This window comes from Schistocerca serialis, chromosome 1, assembly GCF_023864345.2.
Source record: "Schistocerca serialis cubense isolate TAMUIC-IGC-003099 chromosome 1, iqSchSeri2.2, whole genome shotgun sequence".
In the NCBI taxonomy this organism is placed as follows: domain Eukaryota; kingdom Metazoa; phylum Arthropoda; class Insecta; order Orthoptera; family Acrididae; genus Schistocerca; species Schistocerca serialis.
In genome coordinates, this window is record NC_064638.1 from 836,949,551 (window position 1) to 836,974,661 (window position 25,111).

At 45.7% G+C, this 25,111-nt stretch overlaps 1 protein-coding gene and 1 non-coding gene across 4 annotated transcripts in view; one reads left to right on the top strand and one right to left on the bottom strand.

The window, feature by feature from the left end:
• Window positions 1–631: 631 nt before the first annotated feature.
• Window positions 632–25,111, top strand: part of LOC126484960 (uncharacterized) — a 354,976-nt gene continuing 330,496 nt past the window's right edge. For all 3 annotated transcript variants that reach the window (XM_050108582.1, XM_050108565.1, XM_050108574.1), the window contains exon 1: window positions 632–767. In XM_050108582.1, coding sequence (XP_049964539.1) covers window positions 695–767 — 73 coding nt within the window. In that variant the 5' untranslated portion in view covers window positions 632–694. The remainder of the gene's footprint in view (window positions 768–25,111) is intronic.
• On the bottom strand, window positions 12,502–12,576 carry Trnas-cga (transfer RNA serine (anticodon CGA)). The gene has a single exon. It is a non-coding gene; the product is annotated as a tRNA-Ser (tRNA).

The window sequence follows — 25,111 nt, forward strand, 5'->3', positions numbered from 1 at the left end:
GACGAACTAGCAATAGAATTTCGAAAGGACAAAATTTAGATTTTTGTTAGGGAGCTTAAAAGTATAAAAACAGCAATTAGCTATATGAAAACATCTTCATTCACTATTGTTTGTTGCTCAATTATGTCTGACGCGTTTAGCAGCAAAATTCTATTCTCGAAAAACACAATCTATGTTTTTTCGGCTTGCATTTTCGTCAGTTTTCCACATTCCTTTTGCCTTTGCATTTTTCTCGCCTTCCTAGGAGGAAAATCTCACGCATATCTAAAAGTTCAAATTTTCGCAATTTTCAAATATTGCCGCATTTTAAACCACGAAAAATATAAACAAACTGGATGGATACTTTTGTCTCTCGTTGTCTTCTGGAAGAGACGTAACGAAATGCTGAAGACGCTTGGTGACTACAATTTCTCCAAGGTAGTTACAGATCTACGCGAAAGTGGCAGCATTTGTCAGGAGTCGGTCATCGCAATCGCATGTAATATGCCGATAAAAGGGAATCTGCTTTACCGGCGACCACCGCAGCTGCCGCTAGCGAGTTCCTTATAGTTGGGATTTCGGCCGCTAGGGGCGCTGCGATCGCGAACCTCCTGGCGGGCGCCTCGAGTTGTGGACGCCACGAGAGCGAGGCATTGTTGCATGCGGCCGCGCATCGCGAGGTCCACCTGGAAGGTAGCAGAAGTCCCAGGACAGCATGGACTGGCCTGTGTGTCTGCGGCTGCTGTTGCTGCTCACGGCTGCGGCGCTAGTAGGTGTCGCAGCGGAAGGTGAGTTACAGGCCATCAACTTCTGTGTGATTCTTGCCAGCTGTGTAGTACACAGTTAACATCGTGTTCGCGCGTTACAATTTACTGATTGCGGTTCCGTGTTAAGCTTGTTATTCTGAATCCATTTTCAAAGTGTTTAGTACCGTGTACAGGTAAAGGGTCTGTGAACTAACCTTATACTATCTGATCGTTTTGTGAATAGTGTAGATTGCAGTTGTTGCATCAAACTCTGGCGCCTGTGTTTTAAAAGAAGAGCTTGTAAACATATCGCAGTATTTTTCAGTGCTGTTTCTGGCTTGGAATACAGATATATGAACCAGTTCACGAAACGTTGTGGTGTCCTTTAGGCTGATTACATCAAACTGCCATTTGTTTTTCGAATTCCTGGCAACAATTAATTCGATACATCAAATATTCTTAAAGTAAATTTTCGCTGTTCGTGAAAGAACGCCTGGTAAACGAATTAATATATCGAATATAGCATACATAAAGTAGCAAAACTTCGCAAACTGATTTTCTGAGAAATAGTAAGCATAGATATTAGGTACTGTTTTGTTTGTCGTTGGAGGAAGTTTCATCCATCCAGTATACAGTACTGTAATACACGAGTTTCACGCTAAGGGCATAGATATAGTCCCATATTTCTATGCAGACATCTTTATACAGGCATCGAATCATTCAGAGGACACTTGTCTCCAACATCCGATGAACGGCGTTATTCATTAACAGCAGTCGGCTTTACGACTGTATTGAATGAATGGATAAGTTGTAAACTTGCCGATGTATCTGTCTATACTGTTAATATGTAACACTTAATCAATTACATTTTTTGTTCAGCATTACCGAATGAACAAGAAAAGGTTCTTGCAGCTCTGTGACAGTCACACAGATCTTTTACACAGAAGTTATCTTTATTCATTGCTCTTAAAGTTTTCTACAAAAATTTTGGAAATTGTTTCTGATGCGTATGATGGTCGTTCCGATGTTTTTTTTAATGTTGGCTTAAGCCGAGTACTCGGAAAGTCACTTGGCCCTGACATTTTTGAAGGAAGCATTTCAATATCGCCGGCCGGGATGGCCGAGCGGTTCTTGGCGCTACAGTCAGGAACCGCGCGACCACAACGGTCGCAGGTTCGAATCCTGCCACGGGCTTGGATGAGTGTGATGTCCTTAGGTTAGTTAGGTTTAAGTAGTTCTAAGTTCTAGGGGACTGATGACCTCAGAAGTTAAGTCCCATAGTGCTCAGACAAATTTGAACCATTTCAATATTCACTTCAAATAATGCCACATCGAGCTTAAATTTTCCGAGTGGATTGTAATCCTGGATCCCTAAAACAGTTTACAGATGACCTAGTACGGCCTGGATAACTGATAGTGTAAAGAAATCAGAAGTACTCACACAGCGAGCGCGAAACCCCGATCGCTGGAGACCTTACAGACATTTGATAATGAATTTGACGAGTAATGTCTGTATCATGCAGTAACAACAGTCGGGTGTTTTAGAAAATAGCAAGAGACATTATTTTCATTTCCTTTCTGACACTAGTCAAGAGCCAGGTTATCGAAACATAAATCACCATGGTAAATGCATTTTATTGATGCTAGAGGACTACGTCATTATCTGTTAGTGTCATGTGAACTATAGGGGGTTGCTTACTGTGAACGATGTTTCTAAGACGTATGTTTAGGTGTGCATCACCTCGGCGTCTCATAAGCACTATCGCTCAAATATATATCCACAGCTTCAACTGTACTCTGCAAGTCACGTTGCAGTGTGTGCCACGAAAACTGCTGCTTGTTATCGCTTCCCTGTTTAGTTTGCTATAGGTGCGTGGGCAAAACGATTATCAATGAACCTCCGGGTGAGCTCTGATTTCTCGGATTCTGTCGAGTGATCACTTCGCGAGACATATATGGGAGGAACTAGCAGAACCCACTACTTTATCCTCCGCGGAGAGTGTTCATCAGAGACAATAGTATCGGCAGGACTGTCCCAGGAGTCACTCTTATTCTCTATATACGCTGAAAAGTCAAAGAAGCTGGTACACCTGTCTAATATTGTGTAGGACCCCGCGAACACGCAGAACTGCCGCAACACGATGTGGCATGGACTCGGCTAATGTCTGCAGTAATGCTGGAGGGATTTGACATTATGAATCCTGCAGCGCTGTCCATAAATCCATAAGAGTAATAGGGGGTGGAGATTTGTTCTGAAGAGGACATTGCAAGACATCGCAGATATGCTCAGTAATGTTCATGTCTGGGGAGTTTGGTGGCGAGCGAAAGCATCTAAGCGCAGAAGAGTGTTCCTGGAGCCACTCTGTAGCAATTCTGGACATGTGGGATGTCGCATTGTCCTGCTAGAATTTCTCAAGTCCGTCTGAATGCACAATGGACATGAATGGATGCAGGTGATCAGACAGGATGCTTACGTACCTGTCACCTGTTAGTCGTATCTAGAAGTATCGGGGGTCCCATATCACTCCAACTGCAGAGCCCCGAGCCATTACAAAGCCTCTACCAGCTGGAACAGTCGCCTACTGACATGGAGGGTCCATGCATTCATGATGTTGTCTCCAAACCCGCACACGTCCATCCGCTCGATACAATTTGAAATGAGACTCGTCCGACCACGCAATACGTTTCCAAGCAACAACAGTCCAATTTCGGTGTTGACGGGCCCAGGAGAGGCGTAAAGCTTTGTGCTGTGCAGTCATAAAAAGTACACGAGTGGGCTTTCGGATCCGAAAACTCATACCGATGATGTTTCGTTGAATGGTTTGCACGCTAACACTTTTTGATGGCCCAGCATTGAAATCTGCAGCAATTTGCGGCGTCACGTTGAACGATTCTCTTCAGTCGTCGTTGGTTACGTTCTGGCAGGATCTTTTTTCCGGACGCTGCGATGTCGGACATTTGATGTTTACGGGATTCCTGGTGTTCACGGTACACTCGTGAAATGGTCGTATGGGAAAATCCCCACTTCATAGCTACCTCGGAGATGCTGTGTCGCATCGCTCGTGCGCCGAATATAACACCACGTTCGAATTTACTTAAATCTTGATAAGTTCCGTTTATAGCAGCAGTAACAGATCGAACAACTGAGCTAGACACTTCTTGTCTTACATAGGCGTTGCCGATCGCAGCGGCGTATTCTGCCTTTTTATATATCACTGTATTTAAATACATACGCCTATACCAGTTTCTTGGTTGTTTCAGTTTATAAAGGGTCAGTCAAATGTAAACGAAATAGGAAAAAAGTAAGTAAATTGTTTATTGTACCAATAGTAATGGGCATAACTGTTAATACATTTGAGCGGTTCTAGGCGCTTCAGTCCGGAACCGCGCTGCTGCTACGGTCGCAGGTTCGAATCCTGCCTCGGGCGTGGATGTGTGTGATGCCCTTAGGTTAGTTAGGCTTAAGTAGTTCTAAGTCTAGGGGACAGATGACGTCAGATGTTAAATCCCATAGTGCTTAGAGCCATTTGAACCATTTGTTAACACATTATCCCACTGTGAGACAAGACGGTCAATGCCTTCATGGAAAGTTGTTTCCGGTTGCCTACGGAACCAGGACTGTACCAACGCGAGCACCTCCTTGCCCGAAGCAAATCGACGGCTACGAATGTCTTTCTTCATATGTTGGTACGACTGTTTCGACTGCACTGTAGAAGCTTCGCTGGGAAGCCCTTACGACTTCCATACAGTCCTGATCTCTCCCCAAGCTATTTCCATATTTCTGGAGCCCCGAAGAAAGACATTCGTGGTCGTCGGTTTACTTCGAAGAAGTGCACTACTGGGTACAATCATTGTTCCGTAGGCAACCGCCAACATTTTTTCCATGAAGGTATTGACAGTCTTGTCTCACAGTGGGATGAATGAATTAACATTTACGGCGATTACTAGTGAAATAGTAAACAGTTCACTTACTTTTTTCTATCTGTCTTCTTTTCGTTGGACTGCTCCTTATACATAAATGATATGACGGACAGGGTTCGCAGCAATCTGTCGCTGTTTGCTGGTGATGCTGCTGTGCACGGGAAGGTGTCGTCCTTGGGCGATACAGGATGACTTAGACAACACTGCTATTCGTTGTGATGAATGGGAGCTTGCTCTAAATGTAGAGCACTGAAAATTAATGCAGATAAGTAGGAGAAACAATCCCTTATCGTTAGAATACAATTTTAATACATTTACGTCGATTAAGTATCTAGGCGCAACGTTGCAAAGCGATATGAAATGGAACGAGCGCGTAAGGACGGTAGTACGGATGGCGAACGGTCGACTCAAGTTTACTGGGGGAACTAATGAAAGTGGTTCATCTGGAAGGTGACCGCGTATGAAACAATAGTACGACCCTTTCTTGACTACTACTCGAGTGTTTGGTTTCTCCAGCATGTCTGACTAAAGGTAAACATCGACGCAATTTAGAGGTGCGCTGTTAGGTTTGTTACAGTAGGTTTTGTCAACACGCGATCGTTATGGAGATGTTTCGTGAATTCATGTGGGAATCTCTGAAGCGAAGGGAACTGGCATTTGAAGCTGACTGCAGAACAGTTCTGCTGCCGCCAACGTAGGCCTACATTTCGAGTAAGGACCACAAATGTAAGAGAAATTAGGGTTCGTGCGGAGACATGTGAATAGTTCCTTTTCCCTCCTTTTATTTCCAAGTGGGACAGGAGAGGAAATGATTAGTAGTGAAACAAGATGAACATTCAGATGAAGTAATCCGTTGCGCGATTTTTCCCTGAAAGTACCTTTGGGTGCTTGCAGTAGAATAGATTTGCCGGCCTGGGTGACCGAGCGGGTCTAGGCGCTACAGTCTGGAACCGCGCGACCGCTACGGTCGCAGGTTCGAATCCTGCCTCGGGCATGGATGTGTGTGATATCCTTAGGTAAGTTAGTCTTAAGTAGTTCTAAGTTCTAGGGGACTGATGACCTCAGAAGTTAAGTTCCATAGTGCTCAGAGCCATTTAGAATAGATTTGTTACACTGTAACGAACATGAAGAAGTGCTCATAGCTCTTACGGAATGCATTTAGAGCCTTTCTTTACTGAACTATTTTGCTTATAATGATCGTTCCTGTTACATCCTACAATATTGACCATTCCTCTGCTGCAACAATTTACATGTAAAAGTGACATAGTAAGTCTAACAGAAAACCTAATTGTATGTTCATCACTTCTGAAATTAAAAACACTCTGTCAACTTTATCAAATTTTTGTATGCTTCTAGTAGTATCATTCACGCTAAAATCATGTACTCCCCAAATACTTCGGGACGGTTCATTATAGCTGGTTCAACATTCAACAGAATGAAACAATCATAACCATCTATGAGAGAAACCAAGGGGTAAGAGGACGACAGTGAAACAAAGATGCAGAACAACGATATTAAAGGAGATTAGAGTTTAGCGTTGCCTCTACGTCTACATCACTAGAAACGGAGCAGTATGTCGGTTGTGCTAGGAAATCGACTTTGGCTTCTTAATGGCACCCCACATATCCTGAACACGATTACATTTTGTGTGGCCACGGCGCCACCGCTTTCGATCTGGAGCTTCAACGACAATAGTAATCTGAATTATTACTCGCTTGAGTTGTCATGTTTCGCCGACTGACTAATACTGATATACCACTTACGCGTTTTTCGAAGCAGAAAATAATGCCTATGAAAAAAAGTTACTTCTACAAGGTGTGTGGCGGTCACTCATAGAGCTATTTCCATCTGCTCTTTTTGACTGTGCGGAACGGCTATGAGTCTAATGTGCAGCACACTTTCTCCCCTCCCGAACAACCTGATAATTACCAGCTAACTCCTTTTTCTGTCTTAACGTGTAGAAGAGAAGTGGGCGGTAAAGGAACACGTGTGCATTAAGATGGTTCTGCCTTCCAAGCTTCTTCACGTACTGGGAAAATTTCACGTCAGCACTGAACGTAGCATACGAGGCGGCTTCTGTGAGCTTTCCCAGCATTCGTTTTCACTGTTTACAGAAGTTGCAGACGACAGTCCGTTTTTAATCACGTTCGGTCAGAAGTAACCGTTCATTATCGAGAAGCCGAAACAGCTTGAGAGAGTCTTTTGTCACAGAAGTAATGGGAAAGCTGACTGTAAACTGTAATCAGAAATTACCAGCGAACTGTGTCTGTTTGTAACAGCGGCCGAGTCGCCATAATAACACACAGACTGCTGCGTTCCCATGCGTCTTGATTACATCTGCCATTATAATCATGCACGCTATTTTAAGGGGCTACGACATGTTGCTTATTATGGAAGCATTTCCTTGCAGGATAACAATCCTTAACTGTTGATTTTATGAATAAATCGCAGATTTAGAACGTATTCGCTCTAATATCCAGTTCTCCCCTTTTATTTCACTAGGTAATCCTTATACCAACAAAAATCTGCAGCTACAATACGAACATCTTTTTTCGCCCAAGGATTACTCTTCTCTTAAATATAGGGGAACAGGTCAAATGTTTGTTAGCAGTGTTCAGCGGCTATTTCTGCATCCACACTCTCCACAACTTGCCGCAAAACAGGTTTAATGCCTATTTTAACAGTCATAAGTTGCAGCTCCAAATATTTTTATTGTGTTTTCAAAACATTTACGTTTTTTCGTTTTTAGGAGGTGTTAGAATCTTTTTCATGCAATAAATGTCATACACAAGGCTTTCCGTCACCGTAAATAGTTCAACACAATATTAAGTTTTTAAAAAAGACAACGCCAATAAGCTGGCTCGGCTAAGTGAAATAGAACGATACAGGCAGCTGAACAAAGTTACTTTCAACTGTTATACTGTAGATTGACCTTTTTACCTTTTTGCGTGTGTGTGTGTGTGTGTGTGTGTGTCTGTGTGTGTGTGTGTGTGTCTTCAAATGGCTCTGAGCACTATGGGACTTAACTTCTGAGGTCATCAGTCCCCTAGAACTTAGGACTACTTAAACCTAACTAACCTAAGGACATCACACACACCCATGCCCGAGGCAGGATTCTAACCTGCGACCGTAGCGAGTGTGTGAGTGAATGTGGTGTGTGTGTGTGTGTGTGTGTGTGTGTGTGTGTGTGTGTGTGTGTGTCGTGTGAAACTTCTTGGTTGCTACGCTCTACCAGGCAGTGTCAAAACGTAATCAATTTTCACTAGTGCCTGGTCAAGTTTTATTGTATCGTAATTCTTGCATGCTAATGTACACTGGGGTGACAAAAGTCAGCCGGCCGGCGTGGCCGAGCGGTTCTAGGCGCTTCATTCCGGAACCGCGCTGTTGCCACAGTCGCAGGTTCAAATCCTGCCTAGGGCATGGATGTGTGTGATGTCCTTAGGTTAGTTAGGTTTAAATAGTTCTAAGTTCTAGGGGACTGGTGACCTCAAATGTTAAGTCCCATAGTGCTCAGAGCCATTTGAACCATTTGACAAAAGCCATGGGACAGCGATATGCACACATACAGATGGCGGCAGTGCCGCGTACACAAAGTTTAAAAAGGGCACCTTGGCGGAGCTGTCACTTGTACTCAGATGATTCACGCGAAAAGATTTCCGACCTGATTGTGGCCGCGCGATGGGAATTAACAGACTTGGAACGCGGAATGGTATTTGAAGCTCGATGCATGGGACATTCAGTTTCTGAAATCGTTAGGGAATTCAACATTTCCAGATACACAGTCTCAAGAGCGTGCCGTGAATGCCAGATTTCAAGCATTACCTCTCACCACGGACAAGGCAGCGACTGAAGGCCTTCAGTTAACGTCCGAGAGTAGTGGCATTTGTGTAGAAATGTGAGTGCTAACAGACAAGCAACACTCCATGAAATAACAGCAGAAATCAATACTTTGGGACAATGCGGCGAAATTTGGCGTTAATGGGCTACGGCAGCAGACAACCGATGCCACGACATCGCCTGCAGCGCCTCTCCTGGGCTCGTGACAAGGTCGGTTGGACTATGTACGACTGGAAAATCGTGGCCTGCTCAGATAAGTCCCGATTTCAGTTGGTATGTGCTGACGGTAGGGCTAGAATGTGTCGCAGGCCTCACGAAGCCATGAATTCAAGTTGTCAACAAGGCACTGTACTCGCTGGTGATGGCTCCATAATGGTGTGGACTGTGTTTACGTGGAATGGGTTGGGTCCTCCGCTCCAAGTGAATCGATCATTGACTGAAAATGGTTGCGCTCGACTACTTGGAGACAATTTGCAGCCAGCCATAAACTTCACACTCCCAAGCAACGATACAATTTTTATGGGTGACAGTGCGTCCTGTCACCAGGCCACAGCCGTTCGCGATTGGTTTGAAGAATATTCTGCACAGTCCGAGCGAATTTTTTGGCCACCCAGATCGCCAGACGTTAACCCCATCAAAAGTATATGGGGATAATCGAGGGGTCAGTTCGTGCACAAAATCCTGCACCGGCAACATTTCCGCTATTATGGGCGGCTATACAGGCGGCATGGCTCAGTATTTCTGCAGGAGACTTGCACCGACTTGGTGAGTCCATGCCATGCGTTGCTGCATTACGGCGGGCAAAAGGCGGCGCGACATGATATTAGCAGCTGTCCCACGGCTCCTTACCTCATTGTATCCTTTATGTTTTATGACATTATTTTTTGACAACAAGCAGTATATACATAAGCATAGCGGTTGAATAACGAGTTACATTGTCAGAATCATCGTCAATGATACTCCGCAACGATTCCACAACGATGAAGCGATTTGAAGAAACTACGAACAACATTAACCTGACAACAGTTTGTCGGAAAGACGAGAGGAAGGAAACGTTTATGTTTATCTGTTTATCTTCCAGTCGATATCAATAGCATTAGAGAAACAGGGGAGGGTGAGTGGGAGAGTGTGCCGTATTTTTGTTCATGGGACCATCCCGGATTTCACTTAGAGTTACTTATGGAAACGTTGGAAAACGTAAATCACGTTAACCGGAAGATGATTTCAACCCAGTTCCTCCAGAGTACAATTCTCGTGTCGGTCTGCTGCTCTTCTGAGCTAGGTCTGTCCAGCTTGTTACCGCTTACCAACAACGTATTGAGAGCGAATAACAATGCTGGTTATTCCTTTCGCCGTTGTTTGTGTTTCAACACGCTGACAGTTGTGAAAAGTGAACGTAAATACTGTCAAATTAGTCATAACAGACTAAGCCTTTCTTTTCATGTGTAACTTTCAGTAAGGTGGGAGTCAGAAAGCTTTCATACTCAGACTCTTCGTAATTGTACACGCAAAACCATATTAGGGGGAACATCCTTTCTTTTCCAGAATGAGATTTTCACTCTGCAGCGGAGTGTGCGCTGATATGAAACTTCCTGGCAGATTAAAACTGTGTGCCCGACCGAGACTCAAACTCGGGACCTTTGCCTTTCGCGGGCAAGTGCTCTACCAACTGAGCTACCGAAGCACGACTCACGCCCGGTACTCACAGCTTTACTTCTGCCAGTACCTCGTCTCCTACCTTCCAAACTTTACACAAGCTCTCCTGCGAACCTTGCAGAACTAGCACTCCTGAAAGAAAGGATATTGCGGAGACATGGCTTAGCCACAGCCTGGGGGATGTTTCCAGAATGAGATTTTCACTCTGCAGCGGAGTGTGCGCTGATATGAAACTTCCTGGCAGATTAAAACTGTGTGGCCGACCGAGACTCGAACTCGGGACCTTTGCCTTTCGCGGGCAAGTGCTCTACCAACTGAGCTACCGAAGCACGACTCACGCCCGCTACTCACAGCTTTACTTCTGCCAGTACCTCGTCTCCTACCTTCCAAACTTTACAGAAGCTCTCCTGCGAACCTTGCAGAACTAGCACTCCTGAAAGAAAGGATATTGCGGAGACATGGCTTAGCCACAGCCTGGGGGATGTTTCCAGAATGAGATTTTCACTCTGCAGCGGAGTGTGCGCTGATATGAAACTTCCTGGCAGATTAAAACTGTGTGCCCGACCGAGACTCGAACTCGGGACCTTTGCCTTTCGCGGGCAAGTGCTCTACCAACTGAGCTACCGAAGCACGACTCACGCCCGGTACTCACAGCTTTACTTCTGCCAGTACCTCGTCTCCTACCTTCCAAACTTTACACAAGCTCTCCTGCGAACCTTGCAGAACTAGCACTCCTGAAAGAAAGGATATTGCGGAGACATGGCTTAGCCACAGCCTGGGGGATGTTTCCAGAATGAGATTTTCACTCTGCAGCGGAGTGTGCGCTGATATGAAACTTCCTGGCAGATTAAAACTGTGTGCCCGACCGAGACTCGAACTCGGGACCTTTGCCTTTCGCGGGCAAGTGCTCTACCAACTGAGCTACCGAAGCACGACTCACGCCCGGTACTCACAGCTTTACTTCTGCCAGTACCTCGTCTCCTACCTTCCAAACTTTACAGAAGCTCTCCTGCGAACCTTGCAGAACTAGCACTCCTGAAAGAAAGGATATTGCGGAGACATGGCTTAGCCACAGCCTGGGGGATGTTTCCAGAATGAGATTTTCACTCTGCAGCGGAGTGTGCGCTGATATGAAACTTCCTGGCAGATTAAAACTGTGTGCCCGACCGAGACTCGAACTCGGGACCTTTGCCTTTCGCGGGCAAGTGCTCTACCAACTGAGCTACCGAAGCACGACTCACGCCCGGTACTCACAGCTTTACTTCTGCCAGTACCTCGTCTCCTACCTTCCAAACTTTACAGAAGCTCTCCTGCGAACCTTGCAGAACTAGCACTCCTGAAAGAAAGGATATTGCGGAGACATGGCTTAGCCACAGCCTGGGGGATGTTTCCAGAATGAGATTTTCACTCTGCAGCGGAGTGTGCGCTGATATGAAACTTCCTGGCAGATTAAAACTGTGTGGCCGACCGAGACTCGAACTCGGGACCTTTGCCTTTCGCGGGCAAGTGCTCTACCAACTGAGCTACCGAAGCACGACTCACGCCCGCAACTCACAGCTTTACTTCTGCCAGTACCTCGTCTCCTACCTTCCAAACTTTACACAAGCTCTCCTGCGAACCTTGCAGAACTAGCACTCCTGAAAGAAAGGATATTGCGGAGACATGGCTTAGCCACAGCCTGGGGGATGTTTCCAGAATGAGATTTTCACTCTGCAGCGGAGTGTGCGCTGATATGAAACTTCCTGGCAGATTAAAACTGTGTGCCCGACCGAGACTCGAACTCGGGACCTTTGCCTTTCGCGGGCAAGTGCTCTACCAACTGAGCTACCGAAGCACGACTCACGCCCGGTACTCACAGCTTTACTTCTGCCAGTACCTAGTCTCCTACCTTCCAAACTTTACAGAAGCTCTCCTGCGAACCATGCAGAACTAGCACTCCTGAAAGAAAGGATATTGCGGAGACATGGCTTAGCCACAGCCTGGGGGATGTTTCCAGAATGAGATTTTCACTCTGCAGCGGAGTGTGCGCTGATATGAAACTTCCTGGCAGATTAAAACTGTGTGCCCGACCGAGACTCGAACTCGGGACCTTTGCCTTTCGCGGGCAAGTGCTCTACCAACTGAGCTACCGAAGCACGACTCACGCCCGCTACTCACAGCTTTACTTCTGCCAGTACCTCGTCTCCTACCTTCCAAACTTTACAGTAGCTCTCCTGCGAACCTTGCAGAACTAGCACTCCTGAAAGAAAGGATATTGCGGAGACATGGCTTAGCCACAGCCTGGGGGATGTTTCCAGAATGAGATTTTCACTCTGCAGCGGAGTGTGCGCTGATATGAAACTTCCTGGCAGATTAAAACTGTGTGCCCGACCGAGACTCGAACTCGGGACCTTTGCCTTTCGCGGGCAAGTGCTCTACCAACTGAGCTATCGAAGCACGACTCACGCCCAGTACTCACAGCTTTACTTCTGCCAGTACCTCGTCTCCTACCTTCCAAACTTTACAGAAGCTCTCCTGCGAACCTTGCAGAACTAGCACTCCTGAAAGAAAGGATATTGCGGAGACATGGCTTAGCCACAGCCTGGGGGATATTTACAGAATGAGATTTTCACTCTGCAGCGGAGTGTGCGCTGATATGAAACTTCCTGGCAGATTAAAACTGTGTGCCCGACCGAGACTCGAACTCGGGACCTTTGCCTTTCGCAGGCAAGTGCTCTACCAACTGAGCTACCGAAGCACGACTCACGCCCGCTACTCACAGCTTTACTTCTGCCAGTACCTCGTCTCCTACCTTCCAAACTTTACAGAAACTCTCCTGCGAACCTTGCAGAACTAGCACTCCTGAAAGAAAGGATATTGCGGAGACATGGCTTAGCCACAGCCTGGGGGATGTTTCCAGAATGAGATTTTCACTCTGCAGCGGAGTGTGCGCTGATATGAAACTTCCTGGCAGATTAAAACTGTGTGCCCGACCGAGACTCGAACTCGGGACCTTTGCCTTTCGCGGGCAAGTGCTCTACCAACTGAGCTACCGAAGCACGACTCACGCCCGGTACTCACAGCTTTACTTCTGCCAGTACCTCGTCTCCTACCTTCCAAACTTTACAGAAGCTCTCCTGCGAACCTTGCAGAACTAGCACTCCTGAAAGAAAGAAAGGCAAAGGTCCCGAGTTCGAGTCTCGGTCGGGCACACAGTTTTAATCTGCCAGGAAGTTTCATATCAGCGCACACTCCGCTGCAGAGTGAAAATCTCATTCTGGAAACATCCCCCAGGCTGTGGCCAAGCCATGTCTCCGCAATTTCCTTTCTTTCAGGAGTGCTAGTTCTGCAAGGTTCGCAGGAGAGCTTCTGTAAAGTTTGGAAGGTAGGAGACGAGGTACTGGCAGAAGTAAAGCTGTGAGTACCGGGCGTGAGTCGTGCTTCGGTAGCTCAGTTGGTAGAGCACTTGCCCGCGAAATGCAAAGGTCCCGAGTTCGAGTCTCGGTCGGGCACGCAGTTTTAATCTGCCAGGAAGTTTCATATCAGCGCACACTCCGCTGCAGAGTGAAAATCTCATTCTGGAAACATCCCCCAGGCTGTGGCTAAGCCATGTCTCCGCAATATCCTTTCTTTCAGGAGTGCTAGTTCTGCAAGGTTCGCAGGAGAGCTTGTGTAAAGTTTGGAAGGTAGGAGACGAGGTACTGGCAGAAGTAAAGCTGTGAGTACCGGGCGTGAGTCGTGCTTCGGTAGCTCAGTTGGTAGATCACTTGCCCGCGAAAGGCAAAGGTCCTGAGTTCGAGTCTCGGTCGGGCGCACAGTTTTAATCTGCCAGGAAGTTTCATCCTTTCTTTTCTTTACCAGTGAAGTGCTATCTGACTGATCTTGAAGCTCTGCTGCATACAAAGTTGCAGAGATATTTGTTAAATAATGGAGTTCAGTTGCTCACCGAACTGTTTGATCGTACCGCTGTATGACCGGAGATCTCATCTGAAGACTTCTTCCGTTCTTCATTAAAAGCGAACCAGCGTTCCATCCTGAACGAAATCACATTCTACTACATGTCCGCAGCTCGTGGTCTAGTGGCCCCGGCACGGTAGCTCAGCGTGTTTGGTCGTAAAGTTAGCGGCCCTCTGTAATAAAAAAACTGATTGAATGGATCAACGCTGAACTTGAACGGGTGTCATAGGACGTCCACGCCGGACGAGAGCAACTAAATGAGAAAAAAGGTTAGCGCTGCTACCTCTGGATCACGAGGTCCCGGGTTCGATTCACGGCCGGGTTGGGGATTTTTTTCGCCCTCGGACTGGATGATCATGTTACCCTCATCATCATCATTCCGGAAATGGCGAGAGTGGAAAGTGTGCAAGATTGGGAATTCGGATGGGCTCTGACAACCACGCCGTTGAGCGCTCCACAAACCAAAATCATCACCACCACTCTGCGGGACTTGTCATCCTGTTAAGCGCATTTTATTTCTAGTCACAATTGCTGTACGCCCTCCATCAAAACATCCTACGCTGGTCCATACCTTATGGACTACGGATGTAAATGGGGCTGGGACTACCTTGCAAGTTACTAAATCAAGAACATGAATCTAATAAGCTTCTCAAAATGGCTCAAATGGCTCTGAGCACTATGGGACTCAACTGCTGAGGTCATTAGTCCCCTAGAACTTAGAACTAGTTAAACCTAACTAACCTAAGGACATCACAAACATCCATGCCCGAGGCAGGATTCGAACCTGCGACCGTAGCGGTCTTGCGGTTCCAGACTGCGGCGCCTTTAACCGCACGGCCACTTCGGCCGGCAATAAGCTTCTATTAAGATGCGAGTGCTGTAGGTTGTATTGTACTTAGCTTTGGTTCCCATTTTCTAGGATTTAGTTGCACACCTCAATATTCAAAGAACTTGGTCGAGAATGGAAAGATCACCAAATGATAAAGTTTATTTGCGGTCGAAATTGGAGAACGGTTGTGAACTTGAAAGAGGTTGTGAATGAATTCGTAGAATAAACTATTCTTCCAACAGGTTAGGCCTCCTTCACTTTTTCATTAATTGATGGTCGATAATATACGGGGTGAAGGAGCTAAGATAGTCCACCCCAAATATATCCAGAATGAATAAATATATCGAGGTGCTGTTTTCATCAAGTTATAACGGACAATATGGCGAATTTCTTGACGTTCTCAAATAATTTTTATCGTTTATAGTTGCCGAATTACGGCACCGACTTTGTCATTTTTTAATGGGACAATATGCTTTTATCTGTGCCATTTGGAAGATACTTCTAAGAGAATTTCAACGACGTACCTCGTATGGGACTCGATCAAATGGTATCAAGATAATAGTGCCGCAATCCATTGTTCCACCCTCACGAGAAGAGATTCCGTAAACGTCTGCCCTACTACGGTAAATGTAAGCTAACACGTGTCTCACGTGCGGATCGTGTATTTATTATGTGGCTCAAAAATTTGACCCTGAGCATTGCTATAGGCTATTAAGTGGTTATGGAGAAACAATACTACAGGTTGAATTTCACGTGGATTAACGACCAAAACAGGCCCGCGTTATAAGGCACTATTTTCATGCCTTCGGGAGTTGTCGGTGTTTCCTAATAGACGCCTTGTTTTAATTTCTGGCCAGCCGGTGTGGCCGAGCGGTTCTAGTCGCTTCAGTCTGGAACCGCGCGACCGCCACGGTCGCAGGTTCGAATCCTGTTTCGGGCATGGACGTGTGTGGTGTCCGTAGGTTAGTTAGGTTTAAGTAGTTCTAAGTGCTAGGGGACTGATGATCTCAGATGTTAAGTCCCATAGTGCTCAGAGCCATTTGCATTTAATTTCCGCTACAGGAAAAGGGTTATAGTTGTTAAGCCTGGTGAGCGTGAAGAAAATTTTACGTTTCCTGAACGGCCGTTAAATTGCTCTCTAAATGTCCTCTAAATGGAATGGGAGGGACATTCGTCATGTTGGCACCACACTGTCTGCCGTTTGTCCAGCATACAACCGCACTGCTGCTTTAATAGTTTGGTGACATTCGCCATAAACGATATTTACGTTTTCGACTGGCGTGTACATTTTGAATCTCTGACTAACTTTACGAGCAACTTATCTGACTGCTACAACAGCAGAACGCAATCTGATGGGCTTCAAGCACACAGGCAAATACATGAACCATACCTGAGTTGTGTGTTCGCTTACATTTGGTATAATAGGTCAGACGTTTGTGGAACGTCTTTCCTGTCCGGGGGACTGTGGTTTCCTGCTCTGTTATATTGATATTATTTGATCAAGTTCCATACAAGTTATCTCGTTGAAGTACTCCTAGAAGCATCTTGCAAATTCGACGACTATAAACCATGAAAAGTACTTGCGAAAGTCTGTAAATTCGCCATTTTGTCCGCTGTAACTTGCCGAAAACCGCAGCTGGATTTATTTATTAATTCTGAATTTATTTGGGTTGGCCTGTTTTAGCTGCTTGACCCGTCATGCGCATTTGCTCTGGTGTTTCGGCAGATATTTGCAATTCTGTTTTCACAATGTATAGCTGGAGACATCGAGTATAGGCTTATGTGTCAGGAAGTTCTTGGTTTGAAATGTGGCGCTACAGAAGAAGTCTGAAGGTTAGATGGGTAGATCACGTAACTAATGAGAAGGCATCGAATAGAATTCTGGAGAAAATAACTTTGTGGCACATCCTGACTAGAAGAAGGGATCGGTTGACAGGAATCTAGATATATATAAAGATCACCAATTTAGTACTGAAGGGAAGTGAGGAGCGTAAAAATTGCAGTGGGAGACTAAGAGATGAATACAATAATCAGAATCAGAAGGATGTAGGCTGCAGTAGGTACTCAGACATGAGGAGGTATGATGGAGAGCTGCATCAAACCGGTCTTTGGACTGAAGACCACATCAGTGGGAGTTAGCCCAAAATAATGCGACGTCCAGTGTCAACAGGAAGCGTTGGTTTGTTTCCCTTCACAAAAAAAATTATTTTTAAAGGGTAATTTTAAGTGCGCATTCGATAAGTGGTCCCAAATTAGTCTAGTGCAATAGTAGTTTTAGCCATATGTTTTAACAAAGACAGTAAAACACGAAGAATGAAGGTGCGTTTATGCCTGTGCGCCTTACGCCTAGTCGCCTATACTGCGCTTTCCCCATATGCAAGTAGAGCCACGCATGTAGGTTGCATGCCTCTTCCACGGCATGTGCTACAGAGTGATTCCATCAGTGTTCACATTGGGCGTCTCTAGATCCGTGTGAGACCAGCTATACCCGCACGGCGGCTAGCCACTTGGCGCACAGGTGTAAACGTGCTTTAATCAGTATGTGCGCGCGGGCTCTTCTTCCCATGGTGGCACATTGGAGTGTGAATGTATAGTGCGAGAGGACTTACTGTCCTCCCCTTGTTTCCAGTCACAATAACTAGACAGAACACGTTGTCTGGTATAAGTGTTTATTACATTAAACTTTACAACTTGCACAGGCAGCGCGCCAACTGCGGCTCCTGGCTTAGCTGGAAGACATACACACCCGTCCGCTACGGGGTCTCGCAGCTACCTGTTCGGCCATTACAACGGCTAATCCTACCTGCGTGCACAAAGGACATGGGAGATCCACTTCCACACATAGGTTGCAAATTCTTCCGACAGGGAGCAGACTATACTGGACAGTCTGACCTGGCCAGTCTGAAGCTGCCACTAGATGGCAGTTGGAGTGAGTAGCAGAGTCCAGACACAGTAAACAATCAGCGCGTGAGTAGCGATGCTGCTTGGCGGTAGGAGCAGTTGGTCAGTGCGGAACACAAGTCGCTGTTGGATATTGTGCGTGTTTTTCAATGATCCTGTGAAAACATACTGCTAAACCGAGTAGCGCAGTAGACTAACTTGGGACCGCTGTATCAAATTGGCGCGTACAACTACGCTTTAAAAATCATTTTGGTTGTAACGCGATCAATCCGATGCTTTCCTTCGACGCTGGGCATCGCATGAAAGGCGTGATGAGCAGTAATTGCCGAACTGCAAAAACGAATCTGCCGAACCTGTATATCAATTTAATTCCGCACTCACGACAGCCGGGCAGGTGGTTGTAGAACTTTTCAGCCATATACCCCAGTGGGCTGGGAAATGGGCAGAGGGATCCCTAATTGAGTATATACTGGAGGCGATAGCCAGACCCTTCATTCTTATGAAAACAGAGGGAAAGCTCCCGAAAACGTTGTTCGGAACCGGAGCATTCAGACTATTTTGGAGCATTCAGACTGTTTTAATTTATTCCTGAGATGAAATTGTCCGTTGTACCGGACGAAAATAAATATGTTGTCTTGTTTATGTACGAATGGGCTTTGTGCTATGCGTCTGATGTATATGTGCAGCGCATTGTGGTTGACCTCCTCGTATAACTCAGCGCACAGTGGGTTGATCTTAGAGAAACGCTGTCGAATTACTCGTCGGATTAATGACTGTTTGATGCACCAGTCAATACGACCGCGGATTAAAAGCGGTCCTCCACATTCACCTAGGTACATACTGAGTCGGTGTTCTATCCCCACCTCATAAACCCAATATAAAAAACTGAAATATGATTACACCGCAGCACAATATGCTCTCGACTTACACGTAAGATTATCCTCGCTAGCAGTGTCTGACGAATGGAGCTAGTAGCTGTCTTGAATTGACACAAGAGAAACTTTTCCGAGAGTCACAATGTGTTGCTGAACTTGAACTTTCGCTAACTATCGTACATGATGAACCGATGAAAATACAACACACTATGTTATGTTATGTTGAAAATAGATTATCGAGGGACGTGACCCCTAAGCCGCCACATTGCACATTATTCTTATCTGTCTTCTTTTACGGGATTTCCCCCTGGAGTTAGGCATTCCCTACCTCCACAGGCCTCATTCGTTCCAGTCATCCGGTCTGATATCTATCTTCCATTGTTTCCTGTAAATATTTTTCCCCATCTTAGCGCTGGCCTTCCTCTCCTCCTTCTTCTGGGTAGCTCCCTGCTTGAAATCTTCCTTGGCCATCTATGGCTAGATATTCTGTGTACGTGTCATAACACTACAGCGCTCTATTCTCCAAAAATTTTGTTATAGAGCACGTTGTCTCCGTAGCTCCTCATTTCCATTCCAATCTTGCCTCGTTAACTGGAGACATCTTCTCATATAGCCCATTCCCACCGTTCCAATTTTGTCCATGTTTCCTTAACTGAGGATGCATACCATCTCCATACAGAACAATGAAATATTCTTCTCTTAGTGTCCTGCCGAATGTTATAAACTCATATTTTCCCACCCACATCTTCAGTATCCCTCTTTCCCATTGCTATTCTGGAACCTGTACGCGCCATCCAAGCTCTGTTTGACTCAATGCCCAGACGTATCAAGGCCGTTATTACGGCCAGAGGTGCTTGTTCTGGGTACTGATTTCTCAGGATCTATGAACCCAAATTGCGTGAAAATGTAATCACATGTCAGTTCTAGTATAATATATTTGTCCAATGAATACCCGTTTGTCATCTGCATTTCTTCTTGGTGTAACAATTTTAATGGCCAGTAGCTTATATATATTTTCATTCTAACGAGGTGCATGATATAACGATATGTATATAACGATATTAGTATATACAATGAAACACACACACACACACACACATATATATATATATATATATATATATATATATATATATATATATATATATATATATATATACAGGGTGAGTCACCTAACGTTACCGCTGGATATATTTCGTAAACCACATCAAATACTGACGAACCGATTCGACAGACCGAACGTGAGGAGAGCGGCTAGTGTAATTGGTTAATGCAAACCATACGAAAATGCACGGAAGTATCTTTTTTTAACACAAACCTACATTTTTTTTAAATGGAACCACGTTAGTTTTGTTAGCACATCTGAACATATAAACAAATACGTAATCAGTGTCGTTTGTTGCATTGTAAAATGTTAATTACATCCGGAGGTATTGTAACCTAAAGTTGACGCTTGAAACCTCCGACGTTCAGTTGCGTGTTGTAACAAACACGGGCCACGGTCGGCGAGCAGCATCTGCAGGGACATGTTTACGATAACGACCGTGTTTACGAGTGTGGCTGTAGTGCACTGTTGTGGTTTGGTCTAGCTGTCGCAGTGTCCGCATGTAGCGCTTGCGGCTATTGTTATTCTGCATTCGTCTCCGCAGGCAGACCAACTGTAGTACACCGTGTTACCACACGTCTGTGACAAATGGTTCAAATGGCTCTGAGCACTATGGGACTTAACTGCTAAGGTCATCAGTCCCCTAGAACTTAGAACTACTTAAACCTAACTAACCTAAGGACATCACACACATCCATGCCCGAGGCAGGATTCGAACCTGCGACCGTAGCGGCCGCGCGGTTCCAGACTGTAGCGCCTTTAACCGCTTGCCCACCACGGCCGTCCGTCTGTGACAGTGTAGTGTTGTAGGAACTGTGACCATGGTGTATTCGAACTCTGAAAAGGCGGAGATGATACTCATCTATGGCGAGTCTCGACGAAATGCAGCTGAAGCCTGCAGGGTGTATGCAGAACGGTACCCGGACAGAGAGCACCAGCGTGCCGCACATTGCAAAACATCTACCGCCAACTGTATGCAACAGGTATGGTCGTAGCACGCAAACAGGTCCGTAACAGGCTCGTCATACGAGAAGCGGGTGCAGTTGGTGCGTTAGCTTCTGTTGCCATGAACCCACACATGAGTACACGGGACATTGCGAGAGCCGGTGGACTGAGTCAAAGTAGTGTCATGCGCATACTGCATCGTCACCGCTTTCACCCGTTTCATGTGTCGCTACATCAGCAATTACATGGTGATGACTTTAATCATCGAGTGCAATTCTGTCAATGGGCATTAACAGAGAATGCGTTGCAGTTCTACCTGTTTATCGATGAAGCGGGTTTCACAAACCACGGGGCAGTGAATCTATGGAACATGCATTAGTGGTCCGTGGACAATCCTCGCTGGCTCAGACAGGTAGAGCGACAGCGACCGTGGACTGTAAATGTATGGTGCGGAATCATTGGCGACCACCTCATTGGTCCTCACTTCATTGCAGGGACCCAAACAGCTGCAACATACATCGCGTTTCTACATAATGATCTGCCAACGTTGCTCGAAAATGTCCCGCTGGAAACGCGTCGACGTATGTGGTATCAGCATGATGGTACACCTGCACATTCCTCAATTACCACTAGGCTGACCCTTGACAGGATGTTCGACGGGCGTTTCATAGGACGTGGAGGACGCATAAATTGGCCAGCCCGTTCTCCTGATCTTACACCTCTGGACTTCTTTCCGTGGGGTACGTTAAAGGAGAATGTGTACCGTGATGTGCCTACAACCCCAGAGGATATGAAACAACGTATCGTGGCAGCCTGCTGCGACATTACACCAGATGTACTGCGGCGTGTACGACATTCATTACGCCAGAGATTGCAATTGTGTGCAGCAAATGATGGCCACCACATCGAATATCTATTGGCCTGACATGTCGGGACACACTCTATTCCACTCCGTAATTGAAAACGGAAACCACGTGTGTACTTGTACCTCACCCCTCATGGTAATGTACATGTCCGTCAGTGAAAAAGACCAATAAAAAGGTGTTAGCATGTGGACGTAATGTGCTGTTCCAGTCTCTTCTGTACCTAAGGTCCATCACCGTTCCCTTTGGATCCCTACGTAATTCGGTGCTCTCCGATACACACGATCGAACAGCGGAGGAGTGGTACTCAAGCGTCAACTTTAGGTTACAATATCTCCGGATGTAATTAACATTTTACAATGCAACAACTGACACTGATTACGTATTTGTTTATATGTTCAGATGTGCTAACAAAACTAACGGGGTCCCATTTAAAAAAACGTAGGTTTGTGTTAAAAAACATACTTCCGTGCATTTTTGTATGGTTTGTATTAACCAATTACACTAGCCCCTCTCCTCACGTTCGGTCTGTGGAATCGATTCGTCAGTATTTGATGTGGTTTACGAAATATATCCGGCGGTAATGTTAGGTGACTCACCCTGTATATATATATACAGGGTGGTCCATTGATCGTGACCAGGCGGCGATAGGGTTGGCCCGCTAGATGGCGCTGCCATAGGTCAAACGAATATCAGCTGCGTTTTTTAGATAGGGATCCCCATTTTTTATTACATATTTGTGTAGTACGTAAAAAATATGAATGTTTTAGTTGGACCACTTTTTTCGCTTTGTGATATATGGCGCTGTAATAGTCACAGACATATGGCTCACAATTTTAGACGCACAGTTGGTAATAGGTAGGTTTTTTAAATTAAAAAACAGAACGTAGGTACAGTTGAACATTTTATTTCGGTTATTCCAATGTGATACTTGTACCTTTGTGGCCTTATCGTTTCTGAGAACGCATGCTGTTACTGCGTGATTACCTGTAAATACCACATTAATGCAAGAAATGCTCAAAATAATGGCAATACGTGTAACGACATTCCTCTCAACAGCTAGTAATTCGCCTTCCGTAATGTTCGCACATGCATTGACAATGCGCTGATGCATGTTGTCAGGCGTTGTCGGTGGATCACGATAGCAAATATCCTTCAACTTTCCCCACAGAAAGAACTCCGGCTGGCCATGATATGGTGCTTCGACGACCAATCCACGTGTCATGAAATATGCTGTTCAGTACCGCTTCAACCGCGCGCGAGCTATGTGCCGGACATCCATCATGTTGGAATTACATCACCATTTTGTCAGGCAGTGAAATATCTTGTAGTAACATCGGTAGAACATCACGTAGGAAATCAGCATACACTGCACCATTCAGATTGCCATCGATAAAATGGGGGCCAATTATCCTTCCTCCCATAATGTCACACCATAAATTAACCCGCCAAGGTCGCTGATGGTCCACTTGTCGCAGCCATCGTGGATTTTCCGTTTGCCCAATAGTGCAGTGTTACCGCTGTTGGTAAATGACGCTTCGTCGCTACATGGAACGCGTGCAAAAAATCTGTCATTGTCCCCTAATTTCTCTTGTGCCCAGTGGCAGAACTGTACACGACGCTCAAACTCGTCACCATGCAATTCCTGGTGCATAGAAATATGGTACGGGTGCAATCGATGTTGATATAGCATTCTCAACACCGACGTTTTCGAGATTCCAGATTCTTGCGCAATTTGTCTGCTACCGAAGTGCGGATTAGCCGCGACAGCAGCTAAAACACCTACTTGGGCCTCATCATTTGTTGCAGGTCGTGGTTGACGTTTCACATGTGGCTGAACACTTCCTGTTTCCTTAAATAACGTAACCATCCGGCGAACGGTCCGGACACTTGGATGATGTCGTCCATGATACCGAGCAGCATACATAGCACACGCCCGTCGGGCATTTTGATCACAATAGCCATACATCAACACGATATCGACCTTTTCCGCAATTGGTAAACGGTGCATTTTAACACGGGTAATGTATCAGGAAGCAAATACCGTCCGCACTGGCGGAATGTTGCGTGATACCACGTACTTCTACGTTTGTGACTATTACAGTGCCATCTATCACAAAGCGAAAAAAGTGGTCCAACTAAAACATTCATATTTCTTTACGTACTTCACAAATATGTAATAAAAATGGGGGTTCCTATTTTTAAAAACGCAGTTGATATCCGTTTGACCTCTGGCAGCGCCATCTAGCGGGCCAACTGTAGTGCCATCTGGTTTCCCCCTTCAAGCAAGACTAGTTTCGTTCTTTGTAGTTTTTTCGTATGATACTTTTATCGTGAAATATTTGGCCTGGTCACTATCAATGGACCACCCTGTATACAATGAAATGAATACCTCTAGCTGCATACAGACGTTGATATAAGTCAAAGGGGACAATTGAAAATGTGTGCCCCGACCGGGACTATAATCCGTTATATCCTAATTACATGGCAGACGCTCTATCCAGCTCAGCCACCGAAGACACAGAGGATAGTGCGACTGCAGGTATTTAGCTCTGGCACGCCTCCCGCGAGACCCACATTCGGAACTTATTGTCCCGCACTATATTCTTAGTGCCCGTGCCCATTATTACTAGCAGCTTTACTGCCGATTTCCGTAAGCTTTCGGGCACTGTTTGTGCATCCGCACAGAAGAAGTTGTTCAAATGGCCGGTGAGCCAAAATGATATCCGTTCTTTCGGACAAGCAGTAAACATTCTACAAGGATGTTCTTGTGATAGATTATCATTAAAAAAATATTTAAACATATCTTACCAATAGTGAAGCAGCGATCGTCATCACTCTCACTGTGAGTACTGCCAAGGGACCGACGACAGTGCGATGCCTAAGGGACACACATATAGAAGACGCGAAGTGAGTGGAGAGAACTTCCGCGACGTGCACGTAATGTGGACATGTCCAACTGCAGCATTTGCATGAAATCTCTGGCTGTTAGAACCACCTTGCGGGGCTGGACAAAAATACGGAACCAGCGCGAGAAATGCATACATGGCGAGAAATGTGGATGGCAGCCAAGCCTGTAGGTGGCACAATCTCCTCAATATATTTCAAGTGTCAGTCGTGGTCAGGGAAGTGCCCTGTGTAGCTGTGAGTGCATCATGTCGGAGCTAATAGTAAGTGAAGCAGAACATGGGTTGTTGTTGGTGCTGGTATGGTGGGGACTTCTGTTACCAAAATAGCCGGAGTGTTCGGTATTTGAAGAGGTATCGTATCGAAGATTTATACCGCACACAGGGAAAGCAGGAAAACATCATCCAGTACGTCACGACAAAGGCAAAAGTTGGTGTTGAGTGATTGTGACAGGTGGAGAGTATTGTGATAACAAGTAAGTTATAGCAAAACTGAATGTTGCACTCGTGAACGCTGTCGGCGCCAAAACAACACCAAGGGAGCTCAACAAGCAGGGCATTGCAGTGCGAATGGGAATCCCAGAACGACTAATCAATGACGCAAATGCCCGT